This window comes from Pseudopipra pipra, chromosome 3 (assembly GCF_036250125.1).
Source record: "Pseudopipra pipra isolate bDixPip1 chromosome 3, bDixPip1.hap1, whole genome shotgun sequence".
Classification (NCBI taxonomy): Eukaryota; Metazoa; Chordata; class Aves; order Passeriformes; family Pipridae; genus Pseudopipra; species Pseudopipra pipra.
This window is the reverse complement of record NC_087551.1, coordinates 27,552,036-27,564,297: the sequence shown is the minus strand read 5'-3', so window position 1 is coordinate 27,564,297 and position 12,262 is coordinate 27,552,036. Positions and strand designations below refer to the sequence as shown.

At 36.9% G+C, this 12,262-nt stretch overlaps 1 protein-coding gene across 2 annotated transcripts in view; it reads right to left on the bottom strand.

Moving 5' to 3' along the window:
• PRKCE (protein kinase C epsilon) overlaps window positions 1–12,262 on the bottom strand; it is a 287,720-nt gene that overhangs the window by 105,106 nt on the left and 170,352 nt on the right. For both annotated transcript variants that reach the window (XM_064648402.1, XM_064648403.1), the window contains exons 3-7: window positions 8,185–8,344; window positions 7,017–7,051; window positions 5,526–5,611; window positions 2,953–3,085; window positions 32–174 (exon numbers count right to left, since the gene is read on the bottom strand). In XM_064648402.1, coding sequence (XP_064504472.1) covers window positions 32–174; window positions 2,953–3,085; window positions 5,526–5,611; window positions 7,017–7,051; window positions 8,185–8,344 — 557 coding nt within the window. The remainder of the gene's footprint in view (window positions 1–31; window positions 175–2,952; window positions 3,086–5,525; window positions 5,612–7,016; window positions 7,052–8,184; window positions 8,345–12,262) is intronic.

Genomic DNA, 12,262 nt, shown 5'->3' with positions numbered 1-12,262 from the left:
TTTTTTCTGTGATAATTCATAGTAAAATTACCTTTTTCCTCCTCTGCCCGCTATTAGTGATCTTATCTGGAGTGACTCCAAGATCTGCAAGAACTTTAGCTATGCCTCTAGCATCCACTCCACAGTTTGGTGCCACATTTGTTTCACAGCGTCGATGTACATTCATCTTGCAAACTGTAATGAGATGTGAAGTAAACTAAATACTACCTTGGCATGCATTGGTCTTACCTAAATCAGACCTTATTGGACCTACCAAGAACTTTTTCAAATAAAAACGATCTCAGTAGGAAAATACTGAGCTGGATTTGAAGGTACACTTCAAAGCTAATATAAAGTTACTAACCTGGTTATCATTCTGGTATGATAACGTAGAATAGTGTTTTCACTCAGTACCCATAAGAGACACAGGAACAAATGAAAATATCTAATGATCATGTAATTCTTAAATAGAATTTGAAGAAAAGTCCTTCAGAGCTTGGATTTTAACAGTCCTCTACCAAGAGCACAACATTAGATCCATATGTTTTATTCCTTCTTACTCTACTCTACAGAATTAGATTAACTTCTAATGCAGGCAATCATAAAACCAACAGTGCTTTAAGTTTTAATAAAAGTGTTAGACATCCACTTTCTTTAGATGGCAGTCCAGTTACTAAGCTCTTTCTCTTAAATCTCCCGAGATGAGCATACCTCAAGTAAGAGGTGAAAAAAGTTACATTGCTTCCAGATTATGGGGCAGGAGCAAGAACACAGTTCCGCTGAAACTGGTGGAGCACAGTTTTGTTAGGAGCAGGTGACATATTTTATCTGAGACTTCAGTGCCCTCTTGTGGCAAAACTTCAAGTGTAATTAAATGCTAGATTAACATTCAATTGCTCAAATTACTCGCTTCATTACTTTTCAGAGAAAAGAAAATAAAAAGTATGTATTTATGAAGCTGCATTTCACTATATTTTTCATCAATGATGCTTTCACTGTACAAGCCCTAAAGAAAGAAACACATTTGCCTCTGGGATTACATCCAGGCACTGTATCTGGCAGTAACCATGGGCTTCAGAAAGCCACTGCCTTTCCTCTTTAAATATGTATCAGCTCACAAGAAAAGCAAAAAGAAATTGCTAAACATGGTATTTTCAGTGAATGTATATGCAGTGAGAAAACCTCAGTGGCACGTAAAACATCTGACCTAGGATCCAGAACAGTGGACATCGAGGAACTGAACTGCTTGAAATAAAGCAAGGAGGAAAATTTTGTACAGTACAACTTTATGAACATATTTTGTAATAAGATGCACAAGAGTGACTAGTGAAAAAAAAACAAACAGAAGAATAAACCTCTGTTACACACTTCTCATGGTGTTAATAACCACACTGGGCAAGCAAGTACATCTCTGAAGAAAGGAGTCACTCAGCACTTGTTAAAGAGAAAAAACCAAGCACACAGAAAATGGCATTTTCAGCTCAGGTGAGTTCTACATTTCATGCAGACAACACTGCATTTTTATAAGCAATAATTTTATGAACATGAAGAAAGCAACGTAGCACTATTTTTTCTGTGCATCTGCTACACAGTAAATGCATACATATGAGAAATAACATTATTTTTTACACTTGGGAGCAAATGAACCGTTATGGTACTTGAGATAGAACATGAATGCGAACTCATATATTCACAGATTAGGTGGAGAGATACTATAGCTCTAGCTAAAAAAAAAAAAAACAAAGAGAAAAAACCCTGGTTTAATTGAAAAATCTTCACTCAACATATCTTCACAATAATTAAGATAATTTGCATTTGTGCAAATTTTCAATAGCAGTAAAGCAATAGTATTTAGAGCCTAACATTTCATCACTGCTCACTAGACAGAATCACAAGGGAAGGTCTGAACTTCAGAACACTCTCATGGTACATAACTTTGCCATGGGAGAAATTTCTCCTTTCCCTTGCTGCTCAGCAATTTTGTAACATGAAACATTAGGTCTGACCTTCACCTGTAGTTATGTCTCATCTTAAATGCAAAGGATATATTTAATAGATAACATGTTTATACATATATGTGACTCCATGTTTCTGCTGCTGAGAAGTGTACATAACATGTATTTCTGAAGATGGACCTATCCATTTGTACAGTGTATCAAAACAAAAATGCTTATAATTCCACTAGGCACTACTTTCTAAGAATCTGACAATCTTCATGACATTACTCCCTTCAACCTAGTAACTGAAGTATTTTATTCACTGTTTCTAAAACACTACTTTCCTTTGGAACTGTTTGCACTTTTTTCTCCCCACTTTGGAATATATGGATCAGTTCTAAACAAACAGATACAGAACCAAATATTTTTGACAGCTAAAATGAATGCACCTGCCAGCCGTAACTTCACACAGTTACTGTACAGAGAACATAGTCCTTAAGCTGCAGAACATAATGAATCCTTTATTTTCTGGAATAGAAGGGCTAGGTAGACCATCACAAAGGATGATTTAGCTGGATAAGAATACCTCATAATCTGGATATGGGCACACAGGACTGGTTCTACCTAGTCTAGCCAATACATAATAGAAATTTTTGAAGATGATATTAAAGGGAATAGTAGCTGGAATAATGATGTTTAAAAAGTTTAACAACCTCAAAACACAAAAGGCACATAATCTGTAGGGATGTACATTCTCATGCTCCTTATTTTCTGCCAACTTCTAATATCCTATGTGGCAATAAACCTACATGGCAGTGAGTGCAAAATGTGTTTCTTCACCTCTGTCCTCTGCATCTGTCACTGACTGGTGTTGGTAAAGGACCATTTTCTAACCATGATGGCAATCCTTACATTGGTCCACTACTTACTTTCTATTCATTTCTGTACATTTTGGCAAAGACAGAATAACTTGAAGCCTTTCCAAGTCTACAAGTCACTCACAAACAAAAAGAAAAGCTCTAAAGTGGCGCCTTACCTTTGCATTGTAAACCTTGTCTCAAAAGACCCCAGAGCAATGAACCACAGTGGTCACAGAAGGTGGGCACTTTGTAATTGTGAATGCTGAACTTGTGAGGCATGTTGACACTGAAACGCTGGGATCCCACTTGCTGAAAAAGGAGAGCACAGCATATTTAATTCTCATTAATTTCTTTGCAATCACTGTATGCCAAGGCCCTGTTGTTTTGAAACCACACAGAATTCAAACAAGATTAAACAGGTCTGTGCTCGGATGATGACCATTGCATTAAATATACTTCAACTCCAAAGCTATTCTCACTATTTTATTTGGGGAAAAGAGGAGGAAGGGCTGCTGTTGTCCAAGAGATAAAGAGTCTACTTCCTAGTACTTCTGGGAACAACAAATACACAGCTATCAGGAAAGATCTCTTAATGTGGAAAGCAAGGAAGTCACTCCCAATTGTTTTAGGAGCAGGAGGCTGAACTACTACAGGACTAAGAAAGAGAAATATACCATAAACCTTTTCATATCGCACTCTTCAGATAATGATAATGATAGATTGTTGTGTTCAGGGATTCCAAGGTATGATTACTTACTAATTAAAGGATGTCATTGATAAGTTTTATTAGTGGCCATTGCATAGCAGGAGATTTATTTTTATGTTTTTCCTTCCTTTTCCTATTACCGCTGGCTTTTCTCCAGTGATCTAGTACCCCTTTTAAACAATGAGAGCATTATATCAGCAAAGTATGTAAGTCTCCACCAGTCTGGAGCCTGGGAATATAAACCTAAGCAGTGTTTTCTATCTTCCCATGAGTACTATGCAAAACCAGCACTAGCCAAACACAGTCCTTTATCACAATCATATGCACATGACCACATTTCAGATGTAAAATACTGGTTGTGAACCCAATATTAAAGAACGCTTCCAGTAGGGAAAATGGCAGTGAATTGCACAGGGAGAATGAGATCAGTTTGTGCCTCACTCAAACTTCTATCAAAGTTGAAAGAATGGATTAAAACTGCTCTGTTGCATACAACTCTGATTTCATATGAATGTAGGTTTTTAATAAACAAAATTAAGAAATGTACTTCTTTTGTGTGGCCAAGGACTACGTCCCCTAATCCTATGGTGAAAGACAGTGGGCCCTTGACATTGCACAAAACGGAACAGGACGGTGAGCATTCATTTGGTTTTCTCTTGAAACACAAACGAAAAACTTCTGTATAAGATAAAGCATTCACCGTTTACAGTTGAGGGCTAAAACTATCTAAAAAACTGTAACTACACTTCCCCACCTGCCCCCTATCAACTCAGCCTCCTCAAAGCTGAGGAGTCTACGGGAGCTGAACACTACAGCAGTCACATTGCTCTCTAGTGTATCACTGTCCACAGAAATTAACGCTGATTTCCTAACCTAGCTTAAAAGGGCCATCTTAGCTGAGAGAGATCTCTGATTCAAATGAAAGGATTCCTTTGTTTTATCCTCTGATCCAAAGCCGAACACGTGCTGTTGGCAGACCATGGAATCATTGAATTGTTAAGGTTGGAAAAGACCTTTAGGATCAACAAGTCCAACTGTCAACCTAGTACCGTCACTATGTTTACCATTAAACCATGTCCTCCAGTGCCATATCCACAGGTTTTCTGAAGGCTTCCAGGGATAGTGACTCCACCACTTCCCTGGGCAGTCTGTTCCAATGCTTCACAACCCTTTCCATTAGAAATTGATCTAATTTATCTAATCTAAACCTTCCCTGGTGCAACTTGAGGGAGTATTTCCTCTTGTCCTGTCATTTGTTACCTCAGAAAAGAGACTGACACTCCTTTCAGGTAGTTGCAGATGTATTAGCCTCCCTGACAGTACAGTTCTGAAGGCAACTAATTTTATTTTCAGGTGATGTCTTCATTTATTTAAATGCATGATAACATAAAGCAAATATTGTGTTAATTCCGTTAATTAAAAAAAAAGCTTGCTTGGGATGGGAAGTAATGATGCTGAAAAACCTGTCAGCTACGCAGTATCCTGTGTTATCACTACCATCTTATGTAACATCCACAAGCCTTCTTCAATACATGGATGGCTTTTGCTCTACATTTTGACAGCTTGGATGCAACCTTTGTCTAGGTAAACCTTTGCAAGCAAATTCTGGGCAGTCTTTTACGCTGATGCAAAATACACAAGCATAGTGCCTGTCCTGTCAGCTATTAATGACTCAGCCACACCAAATGCAGCTAAGAAGTAAAGGATCCCAGCTTGCTTCTTTTAAATTGAAACAAGAAAACTTATATTAACTCAGAAATGGAGAATGTTAAAAATGAAAAGGAGTGGAAAGAGCTCTCTGAGACTTCAAGCATTCAGATGTTATAGAAAATATACTAATTAGAAATAAATTGCTGTATGATAATTCCCACGTACATGAAACTGATAGCAATCTGGCATTCCAAAGTAAATGTTACACCACAAGATGACCAGAAGGGCACAAAAAAGACTGTAACATTTATTGATTAAACAAAGGAGATGACACTACTTTGAAGAGACGAAAGATAGAGTTTTATCTAGAAAAATTATTTTATAAACATTTACCTCATCGTGAGTTTCCTGTTTTTTTAAGCCAGCACACTTTGTTATTATAAGTTCATGGCATCTCTTGTGGACTACACAAGTGCAAACTAGAAAAAAAAAACAAACAGATAGAAGAATGAGATTTCATGAAGATTAATTTGAAAGCAAAAGACTGATCTCAGAAGACTAGAAACACTGGGACTTGAAAGTGTGCAAGTGACTGACAGTGACTTGGTGAGTCCTACGAAATTAGTTGGTTTACAAAGGCAGAAGATAATGGACTTTCAAGAGACCAAAGAATTCTAAGACAACTGAAGCATATCTGCCAAAATCTCAATCTATAAAACTATAAATTACCTTCCGAAATATTATCCATGATTTTTCTCGATTTTTACATATGCTATTTATTTATCTGATAAAGTCCACTATCTCCACATTATGTGAGACACAATGGCAGAATTCCTGTATAAGGAGCTTCCAGAGGAAAATAGACATAACGACAACTCATTGTAAAAGTCAAAAGAAAAGGAAAAAAAAGTCAAACATTCTTTCTGTAACACATTACCATAAGTTGATAACAGTAAAAGGTTTCAGGAGGCAAAATGCTTTGTCAATATACATCTGATTATTTAATCAATGAATAACTTTTGCAGATTTGACAGATAAGATTAACAATTACAAGGTCTATCATACTGTAGAATTCAAGGTCATTAACTAAAGTAAAAGACCTCATTGTAAAGGAATGTATTTCACTGTCTCCAGTTTTGGTCACTGTTGTAAGAAAAAAAATAATCAGAAGTCAAGGTACCACCGCTGTGTGTGAATACAGTAATTCTTATTCTATCATGTAAAACAGTAAAAAAATATTGCATTTATTTAGTTACAATGAGATTCCATCAACCCTTGTGTAACTGAAAAATCATCACTAACTTGATTGTTTCTCATCTCGTTAGATGAGAAAGAATAGTAAAATATCATCCCAAGAGGTGATTGCATAAAAAAGTAAGAGTACAAGAAATTTAGTTGAAAAATGTGAGTTGAAAATTAAGCACTTCTGCAGGCTTTGCTATAACCTTCTCTAATGATGACCTCTATAATTATCTCATCTATTTAATTACAGTCTTTGAAAATACCTGGAATTTTTAAACAAAGAATCTTAAGCAGAATAAAGAACTCACAATTTTAAAACACAAGACTTGGAAAATGAAGAAGCCAACATCTGCAGATATGTTCCCTTAGATGAATATGCATTAAGAGATATCTAGAATCTGATGTTCAGGGTTGTTAGCTGAGCCCCTACTTCCTATATGATGCCCAAGACCAATGGTTTTGAAAAATTTTACTGTGACTTGGTGTAAGCACTGTGTATTTGTCGAGACAAACTTATTCTGATCATCTTGTGTTAAATTCCTGGCATTGTAAATATGTGATGCCTGATAAAAATATCTTAGTACTTATACATTATAACATAATAAATATATTTAAACTCTCCCCCTGTTGATTTTCTCTTACCTTGACATTGGTATCCCTGTTTTCCTATTACCCCCCTGAAAGATAAAACAGTGCTTTAGAAAATGAAAAGGAAATATTTCTTAAAATGAATACATCCTTTTCCTCTCTTCACTGGACATGCACAAGTTTAAAGAATAGCTTCTCATAACCAATCATCTGCTAACTGCATGCCTAGACTGCATGAGTTCAAAGTAGGAATGACATTTCAGCTGCTAAGAGGTAACAGGTAGGATGACAGGCCGAGAAGGAAGTCAGAAGACACATTTACTTTAGTGAAACAGACAAAGGCAAGGGTACATGGAAAGGGGACAAAATGGTAAATTGTCATCAAGCAGGTCTGTAAATAGAGAGAAGATTGCATTTGTCAATATTATTGCTTGAAATCACCTTAGCTATCAAAAAGCCTAACCTCCAGACACTTTTTAGAGGAATGTAGAGTTCGTGCACAAATCACACTGTTTTACATTAAGAAAGACTGATTCATTACCCATTTTTAAGAAACATTAGTTATAGATCACGTAAGACGTTATGTATAAATCTGTATCTCTAGATTACTTTGGAAAACATCAAGATTTTCTGAAAAAAAACTGAAAACAATGTCTCCACCTCTTTTCCCTATCTGAAAATTGCACGTGCTCAAAACTAATGTAAATAATTTCTAAAAGGGAGTTCTTGATGTAAATTGTAATAATAAAGACACTGTACACTGAGCACCCAAATCCCTGGATCATTAGAAGTTTAATATTCCTATATTCCATTAACTTCAGTAGGATGTACAGGAGCTTGGCATTACCTAAGAGAAAGATGATGTTACTTAAGCATCTAATTAAGAATTCTGTCATCTTGACAAGATGTAAAGATCTAATATTAGATCTAAATCTACACTTAGGCACAGACATAATACCAGACTGGCTGTCTACACTAGATAGGGAAATATGGAACTTTGTGGCTCAGAAGAGAAAGAACACAAATACAATAAATTCTAATTCCATGTGATGGAAGTTTAACAGTCTTCTATCATCACCTGGAAAACTGATGACAGCTTAATGTCACAATGAAGAGGAAAAGAACTACTACCCTCAGTCATTTTCACTTCAGCAAAACATGAAGGTATGTTAACTCCTCAATTCAAAGCTGCAAAGAAAGCAAAGTCAAAGTGGCTTCATACCATATAAAATCTCTGCAGTGTGAACAGTATGTTGGTTGTCTAAGATAGGTGGCCATAAACTTGTGCCCATTAACCTGGTGTACTCTGCGTCGCACAGCACCCTGGCGCTTTCTGGGGCGCATCCGTTCCCGGAACACACGTTCTTCATTGTCCTTGGGGGCTGAAACAGAGGACAAAACAATAAGCGCCGGCTGTGTCACACACAAGTATGGGGAAGCTCAAATGCAACGCATAATTAGATATTCTCCAAAAATAAAAGTAATCCTCTCTAACTAGCAGTGCAAGATAACTTTGTTAAGTAGCGAGTAATTTTTTTTTTTTTTCATTTTTAGCACCAATTAATAAAGGGCAAAGGTTTCCACTGCTTAGTAGGTGGACTTCTATTTCTTCTAAACCTTTATCTGTAAATTCACGCTAAGCTGGGAGTAAATCTACACTTTATCACTATTGAGCACACTGACAACCTCTTAACAGTAATTACACAGTTAAGATTCTTCAAACAGCTCAGACTTTCACCTCATTTGATCTTCATGGAAAAAAAGGATCTCAACTTTCCCTGGTCCCTGTACACTCAGAAAGTGCTGACGCAAGTGAAAGAAAGCTGAATACAAACACATACTATCAAGCAGAACAAAAAATTCCATCCAGAACTGACTATTTAGTAGAATTCGCGATTAAGATCTGAACTTCAGGCTCTAATAATCCACTTTGATACTAATACATGTCAAATGTTCCAGGGAAGGAAGTTGTTCCTCTCAACCAAGTCCTGTTCTAATTGTACACGAGATCTAATAGCAGAGGAAGTACAAAATGAAGTTGATATATCTCAGAATGAAAACATTTGGAAAAAATTCTTCAGAGTGCATTGAGTCTTTTTCCCTAAAATTTTATTCTGAAAAGTATCACTAAGCCCGTCATAGTATTCTGTATGCATTAAGCAAAAGCTGAGGATGAATTAGCAATGAAGAATACTACACAGTTGTTAATGAAAGACAGATTTTACAAACATTCCCTGAGCCACTCATGTCTTGGCAAACTAGCACATCAGATTTGGAGGGGACCACATTCAGTCATCCATTGCCAACTGAATCTATGCACTCAATACTTCAGTGCATATAACTCTTTGATCTGTAGTTAACACTTGTCATTCTTTGAATTTCAGCTACCGTGAATCACTACAATGGCCTAAAAATACCAACTTTGGTCTGCTGCAAGCTTTTCTGTGCACGACTGAGCTGCCCAAGCAACAGAACAGTACTTAATAATAGGACATAGAAAATTCAAAGTCAGAGAACAACTCAATCTATAAAGGTTTCAAATTCTTTTACAATCATTGAAATAAATCCTATTTTTGAGGCTTGTAAAATTAAAAGGTATTGATCTAGGAATTTCTAGAAAATGATCTTAAATTAAGCCAATTAAAGATGGATATCCTGGGAAAATACAGAGCACAGACGAGCAAATCAAGATCAATGTCTCTCACTGCAGAGCAAGGACTAAACCCCATGACATCAGCAAATTCATTTATACACTAAAGAGCCAAAGCTCCACATGTGTCTTACAAAAACTTCACACTCAGAGTGGGTTTTCACCATAAGATTTCCCATCTGGGATGGCCAGAATGGCATTACTAAAGTGAGCTCTCAGTAAATAAACACTGACTCATACACAAAGCTATCCCTTTTATTTATGCTGAAGAACAATGAAAAAGCAATGGTTCTAGGTCACCCATAGATAAAGAGATAAGAAATACCAAATAGTTACAAATGATACTCATTTTGATGTTGTCAGTTATGTTTATTTTTAAATATTAAGCAAAACTCTGATGTTTAATAAATATCACAGCTCCTCAAGAGAAAGATTGTCTTCCTCAAAGAACATGCAATAAGTAGCTGGAAATCCTACCAAAGACTCATATATGAACAATTTATTGACATGACAAAGCTGCTGGAAATCTTTTAAAAGCTATTATTATGGGAAATAATTCTATATTAACACAGAACTGTTCTTTTGGTTATCATTCAGATTGTAGAATTTGCTAAAGTATGCGCAGCCAGGATGTGAGAAAGTTAAAATCCAACTCTTCTGGAAAGGGTTCCCAAAAAGTTTTCTGCTTATATGAAATGAACAAGATGTTCTGACAGTGCACAGTTCACTCTTGATATGATAATCAGTCTACAATACCATTTTTCTCCTTTCTTCATCTTAATTGCAATTCTTCACAGATAAAGCACCTGCAATCTCACAGAGCATGAAAAATCCTGATCTTGCTTTGGCTATATAAACACAGTATCATGACACTGGGGGGTTTTTGTTTGTTTGCTTTGTTTTGTTTCTACCAACAAAGTCTTAAAACTGATTTTACTGCATTACTTTCAGTTCTATATTTAATACTTTAATGACATTCCACTTGCACTTCTAATACTTACAGTTTAAACAAAACAACAAAAAAGTGACTTTCAGAAATGCACTGACTTGAAAACAGATATAAGTAATACATCTGAAATGATCAGATTAAATGGCAGGCTTTGATTATCAATATCACTTCCATACAAAAAGTATCTCCATGTATGTGAAGAATGCTTTAACAGCTCAGGGAAATGTAGTTTTGTTGGTCTTGGATAATGTTGGAGGTCTATTATCCAGTTCCCCCAACGGGAATAGCAGGCAGTCAGCCTGCTATTGCCCTTTCATCACTAAAGACTAGCACTTGGCCAAATCCCGTGCACTGTGTTCTGACCTAGAGTCAAAAAGCACAGATGAACTGATGCTCAAGAGCAGTGACTCTGCCTCCACCTCACCTCTCACTACAGCCTGTGCAGATTCCCCTCATCAGGTGGCAGTAGTACTCCTTTAGAAGGCTTGGAGTAGTAAAGAATGATAGAATCATGGAATTGTTACAATTGGAAAAGACCTCAAAGATCACAGGCCAACCATTAACCCAGCACTGCCAAGCCCACCACTAAACCATGACCCTGAGTGCCATATCTACATGTCTTTTAAATATCTCTAGGGATGGTGACTCCACCACTTCCCTAAGCAGCCTATTCTAATGCTTGACTACCCTTTTGTGTGAAGAAATTTTTCCAACCTAAACCTCCCCTGTCACAACTTGATATCATTTCCTCTTGTTCTATCACTTGTTACTTGGGAGAAGAGATCAACCCCCATACCACTACAACCTCCTTCCAGGTAGTTGTAGGGAGCAGTAAAGTCTTCTCTCAGGCTTCTTTTCTCCAGGTTAAACAAGTATCTGACATTACCGTGCATGACTGATCACGGGACGAATGGACATCAGCCTTTCACCACAGCAGAGCAAGTCACAAGAGGAATTAACTCACCATGAGTTTTACATTCAGTTAGCACGAAGTTCAGCAGGCTTGTTCACTGCTACCCAAGAAAAACACATAAACAATGCCTTTCCAGAGTCCTCAAGTAAAACACTGCCATGTCTTGCACAATTTTAGACTGGATATTAGGAAAAATTCTTTACTGAAAGGGTGGTTAGGCATTGGAACAGGCTGCCCAGGAAATGGTTGAGTCACCACACCTGAATATGTTCAAAAAACGTGTGCATATGGCACTTAAGGACACGGTTTAGTGCTGAACATGTCAGTACTGGGTTAACAGTTGAACTTGATCTCAAAGGTCTTTTCCAACCTTAACAATTCTATGATTCACACTGCTGTTGTGGGCCACGGGCATAAAACCAGGCAGTAACTGTCCCAGGTGACTCAGAAGCATATGATCACATCTGTGCTGGCTCATATCCAGAGTTCTGAACCACTTATTTCTAGCAGAACTAACAATAGTCTATATTTAAATTAAAATCCATTTATTCTATACTGAACAGCCACACCAGACATGCTCATTTAACTTTCTGAAGACATCTACTTAGAAAGGGAGCTACACTGCTCTCCCCAAACTTTTCTCATTGTTTACAAGCAGGAAAGCAAAGATCAGTAAATGCTATCAGAAAGCAGGGAGTACTTGGGAAAAATCCCCAACACCTGTGTGATACTGCCAACTAGTGTTTTCAAGACATACTTTAGAAAATACTAGCATCCCAAACAAAACT